The sequence below is a fragment of the Falco rusticolus genome, chromosome 12 (assembly GCF_015220075.1).
Source record: "Falco rusticolus isolate bFalRus1 chromosome 12, bFalRus1.pri, whole genome shotgun sequence".
NCBI lineage: Eukaryota > Metazoa > Chordata > Aves > Falconiformes > Falconidae > Falco > Falco rusticolus.
Genome location: NC_051198.1, coordinates 28,636,904 through 28,661,974, shown reverse-complemented (window position 1 = coordinate 28,661,974; position 25,071 = coordinate 28,636,904). Strand labels below are relative to the sequence as shown.

The window sequence follows — 25,071 nt, the reverse complement described above, 5'->3', positions numbered from 1 at the left end:
GTGCTGCTGGGCCACTCTTTGCCCTTCCCTACAGGAGTTCACAGGGGAGCTACAGGCACTCCCATCACCAAGAGGTATTTTCAGCAGTGACAGGAACACTTGCTGACCTCACCAAGCCCTAGCTGGGGAGCTGCCAATGGGCCGGCACAGCAGGCAGCTGGGTGAGTGGACTGGGAGCATGGGTGCTGCTGCCTGCTTCCCTCTGGGCTACCCATGGGTGACCCTGCCTGCCTCCCTCCTGAGACACCCCCAGGGCGTTCAGCATGGCAGCCCCTGTTCATTTTCACCTTCATGCATTGATAAAACTATTAACTGCAAGAAGCCCGCTGTGCAAAGGCTTTTGGCAGTGATTTTTTTCCCCTCTTGACTAAGTCGAGGAGTTCTTTATAACAGTTTATTAAACCATTAAAAGCATCTCCTGTGAACATGCAGACTTTGGCTCTGAAAGAGCAGGAATCAATTACTGAAATGCTGACTGATGTCTGGCTTCCAAATTCCACAAAGGCAAATGGAAAACGATGCTGATGAGAGAGGGGAATACTCAAGGCTTTCTAATTGCTTTCAGTAAACAAACCAAAGCAAAAAAAAAAAAAAAAAGTATACATGCAAGCCCATCACCAGTATAACCACTAATCTCCTATCCTCTGTTGATATATGGGGCTAGCCAGGCTATCCCAGTGGAATGTCCCATTTTTCTAGGGGTTTTGGTAGGTCAGTTAACACTGTTTTCAGAGTATCCACTTGAGGATGGAGCTACATTTCCAGAAAACATTTTTCTAAATGGATTTGTTTCAACATCATAGATCAGTTTTCCTTTTTGCAAGATGTTTTAGATAGGATACCTGCTTCGCGTATCTTAGGAAGACAGCCTTGTAGGAACTATCCTGGTTCTGTCTTGGTACATCCTGGATCAAAGACAAAGTATGGACATAAATAATTCTGTTGTAAACCAACGGGAGGCAAAAGTCTGCAGATCCAAACAGCACTTTAGAGAGGACAGGCAACGTACAGTACAGGTTGGAATTTTAACACCCCAGAAGTGAAGTGGTTTAGGAGTCAGGAACAGCTACTGCAATGAAGGAAGAAGCATCACCTGGATGTTATCACTCAGTACAAGCAGGAAGGAGCAGCTCAGGGCCTGAGGAAGACAGCAGAGCACATCCAGGGTGGAGTTCAGTGAGTCAGTACATAGTATAGGGATACAAAGCTTGATCCTTACTGATGGCCCTCAGCTGAAACCACTGGTTTAGGGCATGTGAAGATTCATGCAAACCAAGCAAAGAGACCAGCAGCTTACTTTTATTTTCTCTTGCACCTTCTCAACGCCAAAGCAGGCTTGACTGTACCTGGGCAGTTGCAATTCAATGGTTAAGTCATTTTTTTCAACCCTCCGGTGAGGACATCCACCAGGCACTAAGAGGAACTATCCTTAACATTATAAAGTTTCCCAAAATAACTAAGCCTAAGCCCCAATGTCTTCAGCTCAGTGCGAGATAATTCACACCACTGAAGCCCAAATACCTGAACAAGAGCAAAAAGTGTGGGTACCATAATTCATCAAAGTCAAAACATTGGCTAATGACAACAGCTGAGTAAACTGACAGCTTGTCAGTGGAAAGAGATAATAAACCACCATTTACACTACCCCTCTAATGGGGCTTAATTGCGGGCTGTAAAATGAATCACAAGGAAAGGGCTCTGTTTTCTGTTCTCCTGAAGCAGCTTTACACCTTTGGCTTCAGAGACCTGCACTGAGTTTGCACTGCTATAAATAACAGCCTCGCAGCAGCAGGGTTTTGCAAGCAACCAGTGAGACAGCAGCATGGACTGGAGCAGCTCTGGCAAGAACAATTTGCACTGTTTACAGCAAGGAAGTCCAGCAGCAGGTAGTAGCTGGGCTAGAGAGGCTGAAATGGGGGTTGAACTAGACGCACAACCAGTTCTGAAGTGTAATTTCCCTTACATCTGTGAAGATATCCTGATAAAAATGAGAAGTAACCTGCTTTGGGCCTCACATCTATGGACTCCTGTGCTTTAGAGGGTGCAAGCACTTAAACGAAACCTGCTTTTAGGTGTGAGGTCTTTTTAAAAGGGGTCAGACTCAAGCTGTGACTTCTTCATCAGTTTCCCCCCACTCTCCTCCTTAGATACATACCCATTTTACAGGCATTGCAAGAATTTAGTGTCTTTTAAATGCTCCCCTCCCCCGCTATATCTGGTTGCTCAGTGTTAAAGGTGGCAGACAGACAGGCCGACAGAGGGACTGTGTAAGATCTGTTTCCTTCAAAAATCAGGCTCTGAAAGACACACGTGTGAAGAGGAATAGCTTCAATGTCACTCCTGTCTCTAGAAGGGAACCCAGGCTGGTCACCTGCTCTCCCAGCAAGGTCCCAGAGTGCCAGATTCAAATCTGGGCAAGGTACTGGGTGGTGAAAGGAGAAGAGCAGAGTGGTGTCAGGTATGTAGGGAAGGAAGGGGTCAGCTCTCTGCAAACCATTCACCACCACCACCAGTATCTACATCAGTTTTCACAGACTCTTACCATAGGCAACGCTGGGCTGGGCAGGGAGTTTGTGATCCTAGAAAAAAAGTTACAAGAGTCAAACTGGAAGAGAATGGGCATTTTCAGAGCATTGATCTGCAGATGTGGCAGAAAGCAGGCATCACCCAGCCTGTTCCAGTTCATTCAAGACTGTTGCACCAGTCCTGGGTCTCTCTGCACAAGCAGACATGAGCATGCCTGAGTCTCTGGCTACTCAGGGTCTACTGCCCTCCCCAAGCCAGCCCTGCTGGCACCAGCAGCAGAGAAAGGGTAACTTGTCTCACTCTGAGCATGCCAGGACTAACCTCACCACACAGAAGACAGGACTGCCCTGCCCTGAGCCACACAAAATTTTCACCTGCTTTCTCTTTGCCTAGTTTAATAGTCAGGAATAAAAATAGCATCTGGGCTATTAAAATGTCTGCAGACTGCCTGAAATTGAGCTGAGGTCACCATTCCTTCTAAGACTCATTTAGTAGCAACATTCAATGCTCGATTTTTGCTTTTGGTAGATAAATTAGGCAAGCCAGATGCTATTTTTATAGCGTCTACACTATTATATAGGCGAGTGCTGCAGAGACCCACAGGAAGGGGACCCCCAAGGTTGGCCTAGCTTAGGAAGCTCTGTGAGGGTCAGAGGCTCTTCTGGAAAATGTTGCCTCCAAAGGCTGAGCCATCTTGTGCCTGACTCATCATGCTGAAGGCAGTCCAGCCCAGAGTACAGACCTCTCATGTTTGTTTTCCATAACTAGGGAGTTGCCTCAGTTGATTCTGGGCTGTTTTTGGCAGGGGCCAAAGCCTAGAAAGTAATCTCGTTGTTGAGATAGGGGCCTATGAAGTAAGAGCTGCAGTCACCTACACTATAAAGCTAGCTGAAGGAAAACCACGACATGTGCTGAATGCTGGGGCTTGCTCTTTACATAAAGTACACCCAGATAGTTATGTGAAAATGTGGTAATAGCTGCCTTTGCAGCTTCAAGGCCCCTCTCATACCCACTCGGAGCCCTAGCAGCCTGTCTATGAGCTGGCTGGGTGAAAGGATCAAGATCCTTCGCTGTCCTTTGCTTCTCTAGGTCCAGCTCTGAGCAGAATGGGACCTGATCCATCTGCTGTCCAGCTGGCATAACACAAGAAACTACATAGCAGCTATTAAGCCAAACAAGCTCTTGGCTCTCCTTTCTGGGAAGAGAGACTTCCCCACAGCTGGGGGCAGGGCACCTCTCTCAATTATTGCTCACCTGTGTGGCACTTTGTTCCTCGGCTGAGACCCTTGGTAGCTGCAGGTGAGCTACTGCCCTGTTCTGCAGCGGCCACCCCTGTGCATCTGACTATACATCTGATCCCCCCCAACATGGTGCTTAACACTCGGCTGTGTCTCGCCAACACGCTTCTAGAGTACATTAAAAGCAAATTGCCACATTAGTTATCTTGACATTAAATTGTTAAATTCTGGCACACTGTAAGTCTGGGGCCTTTAAGGAGTACTTATCATCTTACTCATTGTCGCCTTGGTTCTTCATGAAAATTCGTAAGAGAAATTCAAATTCTTGGTCCTCTGTTGTAGAAGGAGCAACAGCATAGGTTCCTGGGCTCAAGATAAAGCAGCTGGTCACATCTCGAATCAGGGAAAAATTCTGTTTCAGGACTCTGGAGTTCTCCTGAAAGAAAAATACAGTTGACTATCTCCCCTCCATGTCAGGAACCAAAGTAAATCAGCAGATGCACCCAACAGCAGCCTTACATTCCCACAGCTCTCTCAATACACACTGCATCTAACACCCCTTGACCATCCCCAGTGGCATGAAAAGCCCATCCAGGTGACAGACTTTGTTCAAGGACACATCAAAAATGCACAAGGGTGGAAGAACTTAAAGAAACAGAAGGCAAAATGAATGTAAGTGGATTTGAAGAGAACTTCAATTAACATTACAGAGTCTGGAGTTCATGAAGGAATCAAGGATGAATGTTTGTACTAAAACCTCCCTGAGATGTCCCTAGTGTGACTCAGAGTGGTCAGAGAGCTCACTGAGCATCTCACCCAGATGACTGCTTCAAGAATCACAACCCAAACTTTCCAGCATGTGTCACAAGAAAATAGAATATTTGGATCTTTCTCCTGTTATCCTAGTATTTTTGCTGAGACGAAACAAATGTAATGCAACAGCTATTACTATGATGACATGTAAAGATAGCATAATAAAAAACCCTTCTTAAATATATTCCCCCAAAATACATCAGCATGTATAAATTCCATTTAGAATGGTTATATGGCGTGGCAGAGTTATTTATGAGCCATGCCTTTGGGAGACAATAACATAAAACTGCTATTTTGGGAGGAAAAAAAAGATGACTACTGTTACAGACGGCTGGGAGGTATGTAGACTGCGAAGTATTATGGGTCATATCTTAAGCAGATAGAAACGGGCAGTGTTGCAAAGAAATAAGTGGTGTAATCCTTTTTTGACTTTTTGGGTCTCATTCCACATTCCTTCTGGTAAAAAGCAGAAGCAGATTAATTTCTCAACAGAGTCAAACCCGGTGTGAGGTAAGAATCAGCCTCTATAGGTTGCTCAGCAGTACCACACAACATTAAGCTTCCCTCACAGCCATGTATTAGTGTTCCTTGTCTGTATTTAATCAAAGGCTTCCTAGAGCTATCAGGTATGGCCATTCTGGTTTGCATCCCTACCTGTGCTGCATCCCCCTCTCATCCTGCCAAGGAATACACTCTTTTACGCAGCAACAATTTGATGTAGCTCAAAAGGTACTGAATAATGCTGCTAATGAATAATGGCAGTGAAAGCAGTTCAGGAAGAGTGAAGCCACATGAATTGTAGCAATTGCACTCTTTTTGCACAAAGAAAACACCTTGTAAACTTTCACATAAAGATGCCACTTCTGACCACCCTCAGGCACTGAGACTAGACACTGGGAAATAAACTGAGGGAATAGCACTGCACACCTACCCTGGTTTTAGCTCCTGGACTTGGCTTTTGCTGCTACCAGGGCAGGACGCTGGGCTGGCTGTAAGGAGCTGGTAGACCAGCTCTCATGTTGAAATACTTAGGCTGTGTCCATGGGGGAATATTTTCTGTATAATATGCTGTATGGATCTGTACCAGTCTCATTACGTTACTAAAAGCTATGGCGTGACGGAGCAGCATAACTGTCCCCTTTTTGCTCATTGACCAGGTGCTCCAAAGTAGTCCTCTCGCCTCTAGTAGTGGTCTGTCCTGGGCTTGCTTTTCAGCTCCGTGTGGGAAATCACCTAAGATCAGAAGCCCAGACTGGGTTTGGAGGTGAGCTATGGGCTGACAGCCCACAGAACCCATGTCATCCAGATTTGACATACTCCTCAAATCCTTGGGAACATAGCAAGAAAGAGAAAAACTAAATGAACACACCTAAGCATCAACTGGAAGGGAAGAAAGAAATTTCAAATATAAAGCAAGAATAGAGAAAATCTGCCCCCTAGTCTACTACTTGATTAAACAACCTCTTTTCAAGGGACCCAAGACCTATGTCATCACCTCCCAGTGAGGGTCACTTCTGTTATAACAGGCAACAAATCAAGGTGGACATGCATCATGTAAGAGCATGCAGGGACCACCATGTCTTGTGACTGTTGAGGGATAGCTGATGAGGATACTGGAAGGAGCAAGTTCCCCATCTACCAGGAGCAGCAGCTCTTTCCGAGTGGCACAATTGGCCCCACAGAGTCCTACAGCTCTTATATACCTGTGCCTGGCAGGGGATCTCCTTGCATAGGCATAGTGAATTCCACTTGCTGTGTGGATGCTCTTTTTATGACATCTTTTGTTTCTCAGACACTGTTTTTTATGAGCTACAAAGCCATGCTCTTCCTTTACAAGGAGCTGTTATACTTACGGCGTCAATTACTCAAAGTCTGGGACTAGGGCAAACCTCTCCAGTGATCAGGAGAATGTGAAGTTAGGATCATAGCAACCTCTGCTTCCTTTTACTCTTCAGGTTAAGAACAATCCTCTCCCACCCTCCTCAGCCAACAACAAAAACACTTTGGAAAAGGCCAGCATCCATTTGCACTAGCAATTGTGCCTTCGGTAAGCTTGGTAATGCTCTGACAACAACTGCCCTTGAAATGGCATCTCCCTGGACAGTCACCAAGAAAAAATCCCAGGAAAATAGTATTGCAGGTCCCAGGTATCTGGGATGGATTACCTCCGCGCTGGTCTTGAGCAAAGCCTTCCATGTATTTGGTAAATGGGTTTTGCATGGCATATCTGTGTTAGAAAAGAGGGGATGAGTAAGACAGGCCCATTTTGTGGAAAAAGGGGCCATTTGCTTCCCCACTAGACCTGGAGTACAGCTCAAGTACCATGGTTAGTGCTGGCTGTCATGCCTCTGCCAGGCCAGCAAGGCACAGCACCAGTACCGCTGGGCACAGAGGATATTGCCCTGGCACATCTTGTAACACAGGGACTCCCTGAATTGCTACAGAACTAAAAGTTCAACCTTTCCTCTCTTCAGACGTGAATAAGGGGAACTAAGCCTGGTTAACTCTACTTTCCCTGCAATGTTCTATGATAGAAGGCATCCAGAAATTCACTCGAAATACTGACTGCTCTCTTTTCACAGCCCAAAAGGCAACTGAGTCTTTCACTTCCATGTACAGGAACAATACACCACACAGAAAAACAACAGTGCCTACATGATACCTGATTGTGCTTACCGTGGTGATAAAAAAGCCAATCTTCAGGATTTTTGCACCCTTCATATCCTTGGCATGTTTTTGCATAAGCGAAATGACTACATTATAGGATTTTGGGTCATAATCTGGTACTTTGAAAAAATACTGAGGGTTTGTTGAAACTGCACCTGCTAAGAAAGTGTTAATAGATTAATAGCAGCCACATAGATTTCCCAGTAGTAGTCTATTGTGTAAGATCTTTCTTATATGGACCCAGAGCAATAGGTAGTTACTGGTCCAAGATCCTTTCAATACAACAGAGGACTATAGTCTCTACATTACCAGCTGGAGTTGAGGCATCTGGAGTTAAACTAATTGCACATGAATCATTCTAGAAATCTCTGGAAAAGTCATAAAAGTCGTGTAAATTTCTCAACCCCCCTTACGTCTGCTTCACCTACACGGCACACTTCCCCTGAGGTAGAAAAGCAGCGATTCTTAGCCACCTGACCCAGTGGCTGAGCTGAAAAAGACCGTGGCTTGGAGGTCATAAACACATAAAAGAAAAAGACAAAATGGTCCAAAGATATCCTCTCCTTCCTTCCTGTTAGTGTTTGTGATGGGCAAGACAGGGTGTTGGGCACCAGAGGGAAAAGGCTTCTTGGCCAAAGTTTTGGTTAACAGGAAGCATCCCCAATAAGAAAGCAGCAAAATGCCGAAACTGGGGAAAAAGGACTGAGATGGCAGCAACTGCTTAAACTAGTCTAGACATTAAGCCATGCAGGTGTGTTGGGTGGCCTTCAAAGCGGCAATTTAGCCTCAGTTCAGCCCCTGCACCTCTTTGCTTAGCCCCAGTGCCCATGGTGTGCAGCAGCACAGTCATTGCTTTGTTGTCACCCCTCAAGACATGGTGACCAAGTTATGAGGAGGGGGCTGAAACCCGTAAGCTGAAATCTGCTAAGTCAGGGATCAGCGTTGCAGAAAAAAAGAAGCTCCTTCACTAACCACATGCTACCATCTTAGATTAAAAACAGAGCTCAAATAGTGATGCAACTGTAAAATAAGTAGGATAAGACAATATAATATAAAAATAAAAAAATCAAACTACTAATAATCAGTTTGCAATGCCAGAAGAGGCCTTGCACAGGCAGTAAAACCAATGATCTTTATCTGCTCTAAGGCCTTTCTATCTTTGAAAATAGCTTTGTAGCACAATTATTTAATTTCATAACCATTTAATTTCAGAGTATTTCTCGCTCCGTAAAATCAGCTACATATTTGCCAGACCTCTGATGAGGTCCCCAGTAACACCTACTGCAACTGGCTGAAAGAAGGTAGACAAGCACATTTTCTTTGAAAGAGTTCAGGGTTTCTAAATCACAAGCCTCTTGTTTTAACTCAGCAGCCAGTGCTGCTGCTTTGTTTCTGCCTCTTTAGCTGATAGGTCATGTAACGGGAAAGGGCATTAACAACTGGCAATCAATATTTCTGCCATTCGATGCTCAGAGTGATTGTTTCACTGTAAGCACCAGTGGAGAGGAAGAGAGGGCCGGGTGATTGCAGTGAGAGTTCATTACCTGGGGAATAGTTGTTCCTGCCGGTGACAAGGACCGGGCTCCACAGGCTGATGTGCCTCTCTACAGACCATGTTGTGCAGTGCTGATCTCCAAAGTCCAAAAACGTTGGGGTGCTGTTACATATATACAGCCAGGAAAACTGCTCCTGGAAGTTTTCACAGGACATCCTGCAGAGGCAAAAATCTCACTTTTCCGTTTGAAAGCCATGTTTGAGACTCAGGTACTCAGGTTCACCCCCCATATCTTTAAAAGGGGATTATGGAGAGCACTTGCAGGCTGTAGCCGAGCTGGCTGGTACCTTGCAGAAGAGGTCAGCTCTCAGTGCATTTGGGCTGCCCTAACCGCACCTAAAGCCCCTGTGAAGTTACAGGGCATGTGCAGTAGTACCTAAGTGGAGCCCTGCTATCTCCAATACATCTCTGACACTGCATCTTGCTTTGTCCCTGTGCAGCATCCTGACCACATTCATGTGTTGCTCAAGTCTGTAGCATCTATCTCAGACCAGCCTGCTGTTCCCCTGCTCTCAGAGCTTCATGGGGCAAGTATGCACTTTCTGAATAAGAATAGCTTTTCTAAAGGATGGCTGGTAGAGAATGGACTGAGAGCAGCCCTGAGGAGAAAGACTTGGGAGTGTTGGTTGACAAGAAGCTCAACATGACCCGACAATGTGCTCTTGCAGCCCAGAAAGACAACCATATCCTGGGCTGCATCGAAAGAAGCATGCCAGCAGGGTGAGGGAGGTGATTCTCCCCCTCTACTTCGCTCTCCCAAGACCCCATCTGCAGTGCTGCATTCATCTTTGGGTCCTCCAACATAAGAAGGACTTGGACCTGTTGGAGAAAGTCCAGAGGAGGTCCATGAAGATGATGAGAGGGCTGGAGCTCTTCTCCTATGGAGACAGGCTGAAATAATTGGGGTTGTTCAGCCTGGAGAAGAGAAGGCTCCAGGGAGACCTTATAGTGGCCTTTCAGTACCTAAAGGAGCCCTACAGGAAAGCTGGAGAGGGACTTTTTACAGGGGCATGTGGCAATAGGACAAGGGGGAATGGTTTTAAACTGAAAGAGGGTAGACTTGAGATTAGATATAAGGAAGAAATTCTTCATTATGAGCGGTAAGGCACTGGAACAGGTTGCCCAGAGAAGCTGTGGATGTCCCATCCCTGGCAGTGCTCAAGGCCAGGCTGGACAGGGCTTTGGGCAACCCGGTCTAGTGGGAGGTGTCCCTGCCCATGTCAGGGGGGTTGGAACTAGATGATCTTTAAGGTTGCTTCCATCCCAAACCATTCTATGATGCCTCACACATGGCTAAACTGGATCTGAGAGTAATCAGAGGCAGGGAAGAACCACAAGAACCTCCAAAGCAGTCAAGTGCACAGGTTGTATGACCTGCTCAGCCACCTGTCCCTTCCAAGCACCAGCCAATCCAAGATTCAAGCTAGGCATTTTATGGGGAAGGGCAGTGTGGCAAAATGACTAGGTCTCAGGGAGCTGGATTTTTAGTTCTCTCACTGTTTATTTTTTTCAGCAGTGTGTCACTTAACCTTGGCCAACTCCATTTCTCCAGGCCTTGTTTCCTCTGAAACCATGGGGTCAGGACAACCTCCACTTTGCTGTTTGCACACAGCTAACACAGGGTACCTTGAGCCATCACTAAGAGCAGAGAACTGCCTAAATGTCTCTTTTCATAATCAACACAAACAAAAAAATCCTGATAAACAGAAAGATTGATAGGGAAATACCAGAATTCTCCATCGTCCTTATTTCTGAGGAGAGCTTCTCTGCATTGAGGCTCAACATGGTCCCACTGAGGAGAGCTGCAAACAGGAACAAATCAACAAGCAGATGTGAGGCATAATTTTCCATATCTTTGGCCAGCCCATTCCTCTAAGCAGCCTGTCAAGTCATGAGGGATCAGGACAAGTGAGCAAACTGCAGGTTTGGAACAGAACTGTGCTCAATACCTTCAAAGCCAAGACCAGAAAACAGAGCTCTGCACCTTTGCTGTGCCTGAGTTGCCCACCCTGGGATGGGGAATCCTGCCTCTGACCTCCAAGCCCTGGTCACCTGTCCCCCTGCTGCAGAGGTTAGTGAGGTACCAAGGCATAGCACTCTGAAGTGCTGATATTACATTGGCATGTAGAGGGCACATTAGCCAGTCAAATGTGTTGTTTCCAAGCAGCATGTTTATAATTAAGTGATAATTGTACTTTCTGCAGAGTTTAAGATAAATAAACAGAGCATGAATCAATAATTTATTGATTTATGCAGCTTACCTGTGAACGCACTCTACTGACATTTCAATTACAGTTAGGATTATACTTCACCCTTCCAAAAAATGGGAGGATGCTGCCTGAGCAGATAGCTGTTATCCCAGCCTTGAACATGTCTCCACCACCCGCCAACCCATTGAGATGCAACATGCCTGACTTTTCTCAGCGGAGAGGTTATGAGTGATCCCAGCAACAGGCACAGGTGGGATGCTATTAAATCACCGAAGAGTGATACGTGTACATCTCTCTAGTCAGGAAAACACTGATGCAATTCCATCAGGAAAACTAACATCTATTTATTTACAAAACACAATTGCACTCTTCCTCTGTACCATTCTTTTCCTCAGGAAAGTGAAGTTAGCTTATACGCACAGAAGCAAAGTCGTCCTTGCATCTCCAAAGCTGCATGTAGGATCCAAAAGGTCAGTTCAAGCCATCCAGCAGCACTTTGCTTTTGCTATAACCAAGGACCCTTTTTGTCTCTCTGTGTTCAATACTGCATAAAAATACTGCCCTACTCTCACAGACGCTGCTAACCATCCTCTTCCTAGATCCCCCCCTTATGGGAGGGGAAGAAGGAGCAGGAAGGTGGATGCATGACCACTGCAGGACAATTCAGTAGAAGAAGTCAGCCAGCATCTAGGGGAACGGCCAGAGCTTACTGCAGGTAATAACAACCCTTTCATCTTTATTTATCTGGAATTACCCACTGGGAAAAATGTACACATAGACAAAAAGGGATAGCTGAGCTAGAGCTAATGAGGAACACATATAAAACCAATGCTGCATTAGTTTTCCCTGGGCTGGATTTCTGTGGGCAGTTGCTTTGCAGATGGAAGTAACACTTATAATGAATTGATTTAGAAATGTCTGCTTCATTATAAGGGGTGCAAGGCAGAGGTCCTTTACAATAAGCCTATAAAAGGGGGATTCTCCTTATAAGATTAAAGCTTTAAGACCATACCCATCACTCCAGGGCCCCTTCCACTCCCCATGGCCCCATGGATTCCAGATTCTGATGATATGTTTCCAGCCATTCTTGTAGCGTATCTGTAAAGAGGAAAGCAAAACATACTTCGTCACAGCTTTTCACAATTGTGACATTCAGTGAAGAGATGATGGATCTTCTTCTATACACTGGAGACCTGGTTTAACTTCTGATCTCACTTGAGTGCAGCTAAAAATCAGTGCTTTTTCCTACATTGTAAAGGCGAGTGGGAGAAAACTAGTCCGTTTTGCTTTCCTGAGACAGTGAATAGCTGACACAGAGGGAAGACGCAGCGTTCCTGCTACACAGAATGACTTCAACAGCCTTGGGAAATTCTAGTGCCTAACTCTGCACATCTGATGCTGTGAGTCAGCAAAGGCAGAGACTTTGAGGAACGAGGTCACCAGACTGCCTGGAGTGAGTATCAACAGCACGGAGAGATGATGATAAACAGAATCTGTAGCTATCTACAGTACTGTGGTTTCCAATAGCTGGAGTTTCTGTGCTTTTCTCCTCTTGCTGTCCCTGGTTTAAGCGAGAAGCAGCCCACTTGTGCCAGTGAATCCAAAATGGTGTAAGTGGAAAGGAGAAGCAAACCTGTTGTTTCTGGCTTTGCTTACACTCACAGGCAGTATTGGAAACAAATGCCATGGCAGCTTCTTCCCATACAAAGGCCCAATCCCTGGCCATCCTCAAATAATTTCCCCATCGGACACCCCCCTGGATGCCTTGGCGCTCCTGTAAGGCGAGGCAAGACTGTTTCTCCTCTCTGCAGACATCATGAGCAGCAGGAAGCTCAAACAGCCTGCTTCCTCTCCAACAGGATTTGGGATCCTTCCACCCCTGTCTTGAGGAGAGCCAGCTGGAGACTCCTCTGGAGCCTGTCAAACCCCATCCTTCCATTTTGGAGCCTCTTGGCTATGAGCAAGTGTCCTCCAAGAGGAAGCACGCTGACAATAATGATGGCACCAAGCACGCCACGGCATGAGGGGCTATGAACCAAAGCCAAGGTCAGACAGGAAACCATTAAAGAGAGGGGGACAAGGGAGAAAATTGCTTACAGAAAACAACGTCCCCTTTCCAAAGTACTGTAGGTTCTGAGATTTAAAATGTGTTGTAGCGATTTTGCTTACTAGCATAGCCATTGTTTGGTTTCCATCTTGGCCTTGCTCACTATTAACTCTCCCTGTGTGCACTGCAGCTTACTGGAGTAAGGCATGTTCTGACTTCTGGTTGTAAAAAATCCGTCATTTCTTTGGATTTGTATGATAAATTGGTCCTGTTTTCAGATCAGCTATATTAATATCTTGCCAGGAAAAGTTCTGCATGAATAGAACAGCTTTAAAAGATGAAGAAATGCTGTTCTTGAACCAGCAAGTTATTTATTTATCACACCCTGAATTTTGGCAGCTTGTGGTTGAGCTGAACAAATGTAGATTTGTATCACACGACAAATCCCACAATTTCAGCCAGTGCTTCTATTCCCATTTGAAATAGAAAAATGAATTTTTTAAGAGTCAGCACGGAATGAAAATCCCCAGAAATTCTATATTTGCTTTAAAGTGTCACAAACCAAAAATGCATTTAAGTTGCATTTTTCCATTAGAAAAAAATATAGGATTCAGATATCCTCTGTCTTCCCATTGAGCCAGAACCCTTCCATCTCCTGGAATTTGCACTATGAGCTTTCAACAATCCCTCTTAATTGTGAAGCTAATTAAAGTTACTCTGAATGGAACAGCAGTGTGACTGCACTGTAGTAGATCACCAGTACAAGACCACCAGGCAGGAACGAGTCCTCGATCTTACCTTTGCAGCTCCTGTGACAGTGTAAGCATGACCCTGTACAATCCCATTCTTCAGCTCTATGTTCCTTCTCAGCTGCAGAAGGGAGAAAGCACAGCTTTTAGCTCTCTGCCACGCTGGCAAAGGCATGGCCATCAGCTCCCAGAACTGTCATTTCGCATGGCAGAAAAAAAGTTTGGTTTTGACTACAGCAGTACCTCAGATACACTGGCTCCAGAGGACTGTGACTGTTCCCACTGCAGCCATAAGCAGGCCAGTACATTTAACAAAACTAAAGATCTTCACATATTTCCAAGGTCTTCAATGTCCCAGGGCTGCTGCAACTGCAGAACGACCTAGACTGGATCACTGTCAGAACTTCCCTGCCACCCACAGCTCAGTGCCAGCCATCTGAGCTGAGGGGCTAGTCCTTGGCTTGTTTGCAACAGCTGAGCTTCGTGTCCCAACAAACCAGGCACTACAGCAGCTATGTCACACACTTTGCAGTCTCCCCTGACATGCTGTAAGGGAAGCTTTAGCAAACTTTTAGCAAGATACTTTCTGACATCACAAAGCCTTTTGCAAGTTCCCAGCATTAACACCAGTAGCCTGCGAATCACAATGCAATAATAGCATCCTCTCACAGAAGAGAGGTGCCTTTTGGTCTTGCTAGAGTCAATCAGAAAGCTGTAAGGCCAAAATCAGCCCTGCTGCGAGAGGATACCACTCTATAGCTGTGGAATCATCCAGGAGAGAAGCCACAGACCCGTCTCTGACAGACCAATCCATCTACCTGAAAGCCTTTTACATTCCCGACTGCATAACCTTAACTACTTTCTGCTGCCAAATCTCTTCAGGCATCCATAAACTATAACTATTGCACAGAGAGATTACGGACTTCCTTTTTCACTCAGAACAACCTTATTGCAAACACAGTAAGCCAAGAAAGGCAGGCTACTGGCCCTATGACTCACCTGGCCTGAGGTGCTACACCCCATCAGGCACTGAGATTTGTCAGCTGCTTCCAGTATCTCCTCCAGATCAGGAGGGGGATCCTTCAATGAAAACTGCATTTGGACTCCACCTGTGAGGTCTACTAAAGCATCAGAAATGTAGCCTCCATGCAAGTTCTGGTAGGAGCCCTGCAATCTGGGGGGGGGGAAAAAAAAAAAAAAGTTAATTATTCCTTGCACTATGTTTTAATAAAGAACGTACAATGATGGCTTCCAAAATGGACATGGGGGGACCCTGGGGTGTGCAGACACTGGGGAGAGGCAATGAAAGGAAACATGATTGAAACACATGGCCAGATACAACACATGCCCTGCGGAATGATGAGGCAAAGAGTTACTTTTCCTACATATCCACCCACATCAGAGGCAGCTGTCTAGAGTCATTTACAGACAATGGAAAATAATAAGGTGTATCTCAGGCCAACGCAGACATTTTAGGGAGCTGAGCTGCATCTCATCTTGAAGTATCCAGTTTCCTTCTTCTGAACAGGAAGGGAGCCAAGGGTGCCTAGTTCAAATGGATATTTCAGATCAAATGGAGCTGAACTATTATTCTCTCCATCATATTTTGTCACGACTTCACAAAAATATTCGGTATCCCTTTTGTAGATGAGAAATAGGAAGAAAAGAGAGGTGACAGTATCTGCCCATGCTCCCAAGGCAAGACAGCACCGTTCCCAGTTCACTCTGCTAGACTGCAATAATAGGTTAATAATATAATATTGCCAACACAGTCCTTGTTGTTTTTATCATGTGCTTTTTATTGGGACAGCAAATAAGCTGGAACATGGCGTACTTACAACAGGTAGAGCATGCTGTTAAACCCCACCATACACACTGTATTTAATGAATGTAATCAAATGAAGTCTGCAGCTAATTATATTTTGAAGGGTTGTCCTTGTCCTACACTGATGAAAAGAATTTGTCATGGGCACTGGGGAAAAACTTCTCAAATTGGAATCTCATAAACAGCATCGCTTGCAACTTTAATTTAATAGAGGTTTGGTTTGCTTTGTAATTAAAATCTTATGCAGCAAATTGATACTGAATCCTGAGTCAACTTTTCTGAGATAACTCAGGGCAAAATGCATCTTATTCCTGAGTCACTCAGATGCTGCTTTAACATTTGCTTATTCCTGACCAAATGTGCCAAAATAATGAGCTCTCTTCTTCGGTTCCTCTCTCTCTACTGCATTGCAAATGTTATCCAGCTTGATGTAGGGTATGTGTACCAATTTCCAGCCCTTTGTATTACCCCTAGCACAGGAATTTCTCTTCAGTGTATTTAATAATGGGCTATGTTACAGATGCTAGAGGACCACACTCTGATCCCTTTGCTCCTCAGAGTATCTTTTTAAAATTATTATCTCTTTATTAAATGTTATTAACCCTGCGGTGCACTGGGGAACTCAGCCAAGTGGCAGAGCTCTCTGTGTGAATTGAGAGGAGCTGACCAGCAACTCACAGAGCGCATGTGTTGTGCTTGCTGGGCATGCTCTTCAGTTACGCTTCCTTTCATTGCCCTCTCCAAATATCTGCACGATCTCTCATCGGTAACTGTAAACAGAGGTAACCCCTGCTTAGAGTCTGCAGTTTTAAACAGAGGCAAATACAGAAAAGAAAACAAGGAAGTTTGCTTAAAGCAAGGAGATGCCCATCTCCTTTCGTGTCACCAGCCATTGCCCTGTTCATTTTACTTCTCGGGCATCACATTCCAGAGTAGGACTGGGTACATTTAGGTCTTCAGCCTGAGACCAACATCTCCAGGTTTTGCTGGCCCTGTGGCCACACAGTTCCTTGCATAAGCACAGTACAACATATATAGCTGTTAGCCTGAACTCCTCCTGGTATGCTTTGGGCTGAGGGTGAAACCACTCGTAGAAAGCAATCAACGCTGGGTAGAAGAATAGACCAGGTGTATTTACTTGGCATATGCTTTTTCCAGCAAGGACGGCCAGAATTCATTTGATGTTCGAGGGTGTACAGACAGGTATCTTCCGTTTAGGAATGGCAACCGGTCATCTATCACTACATCCACCCAGTCTCCATATTGCCAGAACTGGAAATAAAAAATTAAAAAAAAAAAAAAATTAAAAAAAAGGAAGAGAAAAGAATGAACTTCTTTTAAGAGCTAATATTCATGCCAAGCAACAGCTTCCTGAAATAGCGCAGGAATTAGTCTAAATACGTGGATACGTGCAAGTTCTCCTCTGAACTGCTCCAGGCTAATGGTCCATCCACATTGTTAAAAAAACTACCAAGTGGCTGGATTTCCCGGTGTCAGGGGGAGTCATCTGGGAATATAAATAGTCCTGCTATCAGTGGGAGGAGAGACTCAACATGAGAAATATGCTAATATTCTTAGGCAATAGCAAGCATTCAAGATGATAAAGAACAATCACGCAGATGGTTCAGTAAGCCTCACTCCTCAGCTGCACTTGGATTTTCCCCTGCAGCACAGCTCTTGGCCAGAGAGCCTCTGTCAAGATCCAGTCTCTAGATTTTCTTTCCTCTTTGTTTCAATTAAGAGTCTGATGTGCTGTCATGGACAGGAACAGTGTAGTGACTAAAGACTGTTTTGAGGTGTTATCTATCTCCCTGATAGATGAGGAGGACACAGGCAGTCTCTCCAGCGTGTGGACAGAGCAGGTGTTTCTCCAGCTGATGAAACCTTTCAAGGGAGAAGATAGGGGAAGAGAACTGTGGGGATGAACTAAAGGAGCCATTTCCAGAGTCATTAGCAGATTAATGTAGCTTAGCATGATTCGCAATCATAAGAGGCCAAGCTCTTATTTGCAGTAATGCTAAGGACTCCAGTGGAAGTATGCCAGCAATAGATTTAGTCTAGCATGATTTTATTTCAACAGCTTTGGTCAATGAAAAAAAAAAAAAAAAACAACAAACCAAATGAGCTGTTCTGTTAGAAAAGCAGAAGACCAGATCTGCCCAGCAGCAAAGCAGCTTACGGTCTGCTAAGCTGAAAGCAGGTTTGATCCTACTTACTTTCTGCCTCACCCCAGCCTCTCACTTCCTACATTAGTGGCAGCAGGAGGTGGCAGGGTTGGACTTTCCAAACTTAAGGTGCAGGAGTGGTTTGAGTCTTCCTGCTTGATTTTGGCAGGAAGGAGTTTGAGGAAAAGCCTGCCACTGGCTGTCTCTGCCTGAAAGGGAGACAGGCAAGAAGACAGTCCAAAAGGAACTGTCTTTTTGGTCACCTAATGTGCCCTCCTGTCACCCGTCAACATCTGGCAGCAGAATTCCATAGAGAAAAGGTGTGACATCCAACACACTTCCCCACAGTGCTTCATGTGCAAACACAACAGGTAAACAAGGAGATTAATGCAATCCAAACCCACTGAGTGACATTTTTCCAAAAGCCAAGTTCCTTGGCCATCTTTGGTAGGGAGCTCAAGCTTAGAGATCTTCTGAATGCAGCATTGTTTTTTTCTTCAGCTGGTTAAAGAGAACTGCTTTGTCCTGACTGCCTCAGGCTCCCAGGTCGTGGTCTCATCTGAGCTCCACAAAGAGAGGAAAAGTCACAATGGGAATAAGAAACTTCATGAAAGCCCTAGAATGCTCTGGAAGCACAAGTGGTAAAGGAGAAACCACTGTCTCCCATATGCCTTCAGAGAGGGCCAATTCCTTTGCTTTTTGGTTTGAGAATCTGGCTTCGTGAAATTTCTTTATACCCCCAGGATTTAAAGTACTGCAGCTGGGAACATGACAGTAAATGAAAGAAAATATCCCTATTTAGGCAGGCTGCAAAGAGGGAAGTTCTTTGCTCCCACGTTTGTGGTGAGCCTTTTAAATCAAGACTTCAATTTCCTGGGCTTATAAGAGGAGGAAAAAGAAATGGGCAGCTGCAAGACGACAACAACATGCCTAGAGTGCTGCTGGTCAGAGGAGGAATACTGCCTGGTTATTTTGCCTTCTTCCCCCCGTCTTGACAGGGATCTTCGTGAAATCCAGTTCTGGAACTAAGCAAGGTAAAAATCCCATGCCTTTCAACCACTCTTTTCTGCATGGTGTTAGAAGGCACCTTTTGGATGTGTCCTGAAATGGAGGCCTTGATTTCAGCTGGCCTTTAAAGATTTAAACAGTTTCTTCCTGAGAGAGGGACTTTAACACTCAGGGCAGATCCATCCTGCTTTGAGCTGATGCACTGTGCCAAACCCCCCTATATTCCCTGCGGCATATTTCTGTTTGTTTCCCAGCTGAGCTGCTGCTGTTCATTATGACAACGCATGGCACACCCTGCCTCACAGGCATCAGTTTCTGTGGCAGAGAAAGTGATTCCTGTACAAACACAGGACTAACTTAATGCCTAGTGGAATAACATCATTGTAATTATTCCCTAGATAAAAATGTCACCCATCTCAACTACAGCTGATGAAGTGCATAACACCCTTAACTCTTGCAGCTGAACAGCCAGTGTTGTGTAGGAAGGCTGGAGCAGCCCTTTGTATTCCTGAGAGGTAATATGCTCCAGATCCAAAAAGGTGAAAAAAAGTTATAAACTAAAATTTTTATATTAGTATGTGATATGCCTTGTTTGTGATTCTTCACTGAACTGAGGACTGGTGACTTAGCCTGTGGATGGCAGTAAAATATTTTTGATGGAATAATTGAAAGGCACTGCCAAGAAGCATTTCCATTCAGAGAAGCTTTCTCAGGGGTTTACTGCTCAAGGAAAGCCAGAAACAGTTGCACTGATTTGCAGATGAGATGACAGGGAAAACATTTTCAAATACTGTAAGGTATTTATACTGCTTAAGATTTAAGGATTGCTCCTAACTAATCTTTTCAAAGCTCTCATGAAAGACAATCTAGCTTGCATCCTTTCAAAGTGTTTTAAGCAGACTGGTGTCCTTTCAGCTGATTTATCTCATACAGTGCACCTCTGCATGCTGGAAATGGGCCAAGACAGAAACATCTGGTATTCCAAAGAGCAAAGGAACAGAGCAAAATTTAGACTGCCTGCAAGATAATCCTCCTGGTGCTGCTCCACGAGAGCTCCAGGAGGTCAAAGAAGTCTCATTGCCAGAGCTCTTTGCTTGATATTGAACCACATATAACAAAACAGATATGTGAAAAAAAAAAAGAGTTGATGAATGGCCGAGTATATACTGATTCCCTCTATATCCAATTTAGCTTCTGGAGCTTAATGGTACTGCAAGTGCTTCTAATCCCACAAGATATGTGGTCGACTCAGACACAAGGAAGCAGGGCATGCCAGTCACTATCCCAGTCACCTTCTTGTGAGATTCAGAGAATTTCAAGAGTTGGTAGAAAGTGAGATTTACTAAAAACACTTGCTCCTCTTCCCAAAACAAATCTCTTTTCAAAATATCAAAAGCCTGTTCCTCTGATCTGCCTCAAGGATATGTAATTTCAAGCCATTTCCATGAGCTAAAAGGGCAAGGTGAAGTATATCGGGAAACAGAAAATTAATCCAAATATATAAAGAACACAAGTGTGCTGACAGCCATAACAAACTGTCCAAATCAAAGCAGACACCAGAATGCCATCTAAAACACACATGTACACAAATCGGTCTAACAGCTGGTATATGTGTACCTCTGGAGTCTCAGAACTTTCAGAAACTTTCAGAAAAGGGCTTCATATTCCCTGGAGTGTGATTGCACCAACTGGAGCATAAGGAATCACTTGAAAATTTGGGATTTTCTGCAAAATTCCAAACTGAGAGTCAACACTGAAGAGCCAAAGCACTCCAGAATGTCGAGATCTGGGACTGCAGTTTGAACCGCTGTGTAACCCAGCCAAGCCCAAGCAGTACCAAGACATCAGGGAATACATACCCGGAAGTGAAAAATCCCAGCATAATCTTCCTGGAATCCTTGGTCCCTTGGTAAAACATTTTCCACAAATTGCTTCCGCAGTGTCAGGGAGCCCAGGGCAGCCAGCATCCAGCAGTCACCTTGAAGGAAGGGAGAATCCAATGTATTCAGTCACTCACTGTTGTGGATCATAACTAACTCTTTAGAAGAGTGGACTTCCACATCTAAGAACCAGCTTGTTTAAAGAAACAAATATTCTTCTCTCTCCCTTTCCTCCCCCGATACACTGAACCACTACCCAGTATTCACCAGCAATGTCCTTTGTCAACCCTGATGCCACCCAGCCATCCTTTTCTACTTTCATGCTCCTATCATTTGTGGTTATGGAGAGACTTGCAGTCTAGAACGTGGTTTAGGAAATCTTCAAACCTCTCAGTGGGGTGAGAAATGGGAAGACCTATGGCCTGGAGAAGACTGAGAGGGAATCTTAGTAATGCATACAAATATTTTAAAGGCGAGTGTCAGGAGGATGGGGCCAGGCTCTTTTCAGTGATGCCCAGCAACAGGACAAGGAGCAATGGGCACAAACCGCAACACAGGAATTTCCATCTGAGTACAAGGAAGAACTTCTTTACTGTGAGGATGACAGAAAGAGCACTGGGACAGGCTGCCTGGAGAGGCTGTGGACTTTCCTTTTCTGGAGACATTTAAGACTTGCCTGGACATGATTCTGTGCAACCTGCTCTAGAGGAACCTGCTTTAGCAGGGGTTCATACTAGATGGTCTCCAGAGGTCTTTTCCAACCCTGACCATTCTGTGACTTGTATGAGTCTGGATTGATCTGCACTAATTGTTTACTGCAGCTACCACAGTCCACACCTTCCTCCAAGAACACAGCAAAGCAATCACAGGTTATTGCTTTGTGCCAATCTTTTCCAAAACAGGAACGTGACCTTACCTATTTCTCCTTGCATGATATCAAATCTGCTAACTCCATCCATGATCAAACAAGGATTTCTCAGAAGTTCCTGGAGGGAAGAAATCGCAAAGAGCAGTGTGAGTACCCAGCCTTTGCCAGCAGTGTGTTCCTGCTCCTTGAAGACCCTTGCTTGCCTACCTTTTCCAGAGCTTAAAACTATTTCTTTTGAGCCCTGAAGTTTTGTTGCCTGATGCCAAAATAACAGAGGAGATACTTGGGTATCTCTTCTTCACTGTACTGAGCTATTCCTAGGGATGGAAACTTCTGGCTGGGTGCTTACTGAGTTTTCATTTGGCTTCCTCTAATGCTACCAACACCTTTCAGAGAGGGCTTTAAGCCTGGCTGCAAAATCATGCAGGCACCTGGGGGACAGCAGGACAGAGACACAGAGGTTTCCAAGCAAAGTGGAGCAGGGTCTGTATTTCAGCTCAGCACTGGGTCTAGGAATGTTTTACTCTGAGCCTTTTCTGTTTCCATGCAGGACTAATGCAGATCAGCCTGGGCTGCTTTTCATCACTCCAGTGAGGAAGCTGTAGAAAGAGAGCTTAGTCTCTGGCTGCAAAACCCCGTAGGTCTGGCTGACTTTTTTTAATTCAGGGAGAATTTTCCTGGCATTCCCGGAATGTCTTGCTTGGGCAGTGAAGGGGGAAACACTTCAGAGCTCGGCTTTGCACACAGAAACGTGAATCATTCTCCCACCTGTTTCTGCTATTGGTTTGGGATATCTGAGCGCTAAGGTAGGAATGGCCTGAGCATCCCCTGTGAGTAACCCTTGGCACACACCAACTGGGTAAGGCTCTGTTTTGAAAGAGCAATCAGCCTTAAATAGGAGAGTCACTGCACACCTAAGAAAATGAAGAGATGAAAGCGAAAAAAACATTTGAGTAAGCAAAACAATACAGCAGCTCTTCCTTAAGCAGGCCCTGGCATTTTTTCTCCCCAATTGATTTGACATGCTGCGCAAAAATGAGACCAGCACACAAAGTGACTCATGACTCACACAGTTGCATGAGCTAAGCATTAGCAAATGCTGTCAGTTTTCTGGAGTGGCTTCACAATGATCAAATCCCTCTAAGAAGTTTCCCTGTCAAGAGAAGATGCAATGCAACGTTGCTGCTCCAGGCTGGCGGACAGATCATGCTCCCACAGCACCACCGACACAGGGGAAAGCAGCCTGGGTACGCATCTTCCTTGACAGATGCTTTCATGCAGCCGTCTACACCTATGCCAGGACTTCAGGGGTTTGCCGTAAGGATTTACCCATAGCATGGGAGCAGGCTTAAGAAGTCGTGGTCACCAGCAGCAGCAGTTGGTCATCATACAGGGAAGTGGCAGTGTTCAGCCCTTCTCCCTTTCCCTCTACATCTGCCTATCTTCTCCCTGCCTCTATTTCCCTGAATTCAAAACATTAAACAGTAACTTGCATGACAAGGGTCTGAACTTGGCCTTTTCCTTTGTGTGTCTGACTTGCCAGTAGTCATCAAAAAAAACCAACAGCATAAAGGAATGGCTACTTTTGTTCCCCCAACATTTCTGAGGCTGTTGAAGTGTTAGCTGCCCCAGGCAGGGTGACTGGGCTCTGATGAGTGTGCTATAGTGCATAGCTGCCATGGGGGTAACCGCCGTATAGAAACAAAAGCCTGAAACTAATGGGAATGCAGTTGTGTCTCTTATGAGGTTCCCAAGGAAAAGGCTGATGCTCTGCTCTGTGCTGGGACAATAAAGCTCTTAAGTGCACTGTGGATCCTGCTAGCCTGTTACAGAGACTGGCTGAAAAGTCAGCCCATTAGATGCTGCAGCAGATACCCTATTGCCCACCAAGATGTTTGACTCCTCAGTAAGCAAACAGGGATGACCCGAGTCGTTAAACAGGTTCCTTGCTGAGGGGAACCAGTAATTTTGTCTAAAACCAGAAGAGACATGATCTGAAGTCAGCCTCAACCAACATGTGTTGACTGCGGATACAGACCATTTTGTGGCTGTCAGAGAGAACAAAAGCTGAAGTCAAATCTCTCCCTGTAATCCCCACCCACAACACATTAAACTCTGCTTCCAGGGGGGTGTACTCCCCACAGATTTAGGGGGCAATAACTGGAAAGCAACAGAGTGTGTGACTAGCCACGGAAAAGGGGCCACCCAGCAGCTGTCCCTCTGCAGAAACTGAATGCAGTGGCGAATGCAAGGTGAATTCCCACTGAGCTGACACCAGTGCCACTGGCTGAAAAGGCAGCAGTCCCCCCTGCTGCACGCACTGCTGTCAGAAATGGAGGGGCTGGTTTTAATGAGAGGTTTGTGCTTCTGAGTGTAGCCACCTCTTTGCAGGCTTGAGAAAACCAGGCAGCATGGGCACACTTCAAAAGGATGCATTGCACAGAGCACAGGCTCTTTGTGGAGCGTTTGGGTGTGAGCCAAGGAAGGGCAGGGGACAAGCAGAAGCTGGAGCAAAGGCAAGAGGCAGCAGAAGTGGGGAACTGCAAGATCAGATACTTAGAAGAACTCTGGAAGACCACAGCCCCTGAAGTCAGTAGTGGAATGGCTGTTCCCTTGAATGATGCAGTGGGGAGCCTGAACTAAGTGCAGAGGGTTTCTGAAAGAGCTTAGAGGGCATAATTGTGATGGCTGCAGTGCTTTGGAAATACGGGCCTTCTCAACCAGAAGGAAAGCAATTCTCCAACTAGCTCCTCTTCCTTCAGAGGCAAGAATACAGCAGTCATAAACCACCAGAAACTATCATCTATTATTGCAAAATACAGCTAAGCACATAGTTACTGCTACACAAAACGTGCAAGCCTCACTATTCGCTAGTGCTCAAATTGCATGGCAAACAGAGAAACCACAGATTTAACTTTAAGTCTGTCCAGCAGCAGTGCCCTGTTTCACTGAGAAATCATGAACAGGCTTTGTGGCATTTCCCCCAAGACTTTTCAGGTTTAGCTGGAGGGGGAAAGAAGACTGAGCTCAACAAGGCACGTGGTCTCTTCTCAGAGTATCTATGAGTTCAGCAGTGAAGGCAACCATATGGGCTGCAAGTCAAGCGCTCTGCCTGAACTCATCCCCCTCAGGACAAAGCTATCATCACTCGCTTTCCCTGGCCTGCTGAAGATTCATTATGTATTCAAAATAAAAGGGAAGTTCAAGTTCAAACCAGTTCATCCTATAGAGAATGGTCTTACCACACGTCTTCTGTGCCCTATCCAAAGGGCAAGATGGAGAATTAATTTGAGAGGTGGAAGGACGGTGCCCTGTATATGCATTTGTCTCTAAATTCCTTTTTATATTTGCTTGGAATTTTAAAGGAAAAACAAGTTCCCAGAGTAAGCTGGAGGTAAGTAGTCTAGACGTAGACCACATGCAGACATGCAAAAGACACAATCAGACATTTCTGTGGAAAATTGGAAGCCTGAGGTGGGATTTCATAGGCAGCATAAGCCAGTCTGACTGCAGGCTGCTG

The 25,071-nt window shown here is 45.2% G+C and overlaps 1 protein-coding gene across 1 annotated transcript in view; it reads right to left on the bottom strand.

Moving 5' to 3' along the window:
- CAPN13 (calpain 13) overlaps positions 1-25,071 on the bottom strand; it is a 43,375-nt gene that overhangs the window by 11,338 nt on the left and 6,966 nt on the right. Inside the window, exons 2-13 of the mRNA XM_037405962.1 lie at positions 21,600-21,669; positions 20,663-20,781; positions 16,769-16,902; positions 14,805-14,979; positions 13,855-13,926; positions 12,022-12,107; positions 10,527-10,601; positions 8,789-8,955; positions 7,254-7,402; positions 4,040-4,200; positions 2,543-2,579; positions 843-905 (exon numbers count right to left, since the gene is read on the bottom strand). Coding sequence (XP_037261859.1) covers positions 843-905; positions 2,543-2,579; positions 4,040-4,200; positions 7,254-7,402; positions 8,789-8,955; positions 10,527-10,601; positions 12,022-12,107; positions 13,855-13,926; positions 14,805-14,979; positions 16,769-16,902; positions 20,663-20,781; positions 21,600-21,669 — 1,308 coding nt within the window. The remainder of the gene's footprint in view (positions 1-842; positions 906-2,542; positions 2,580-4,039; positions 4,201-7,253; positions 7,403-8,788; positions 8,956-10,526; positions 10,602-12,021; positions 12,108-13,854; positions 13,927-14,804; positions 14,980-16,768; positions 16,903-20,662; positions 20,782-21,599; positions 21,670-25,071) is intronic.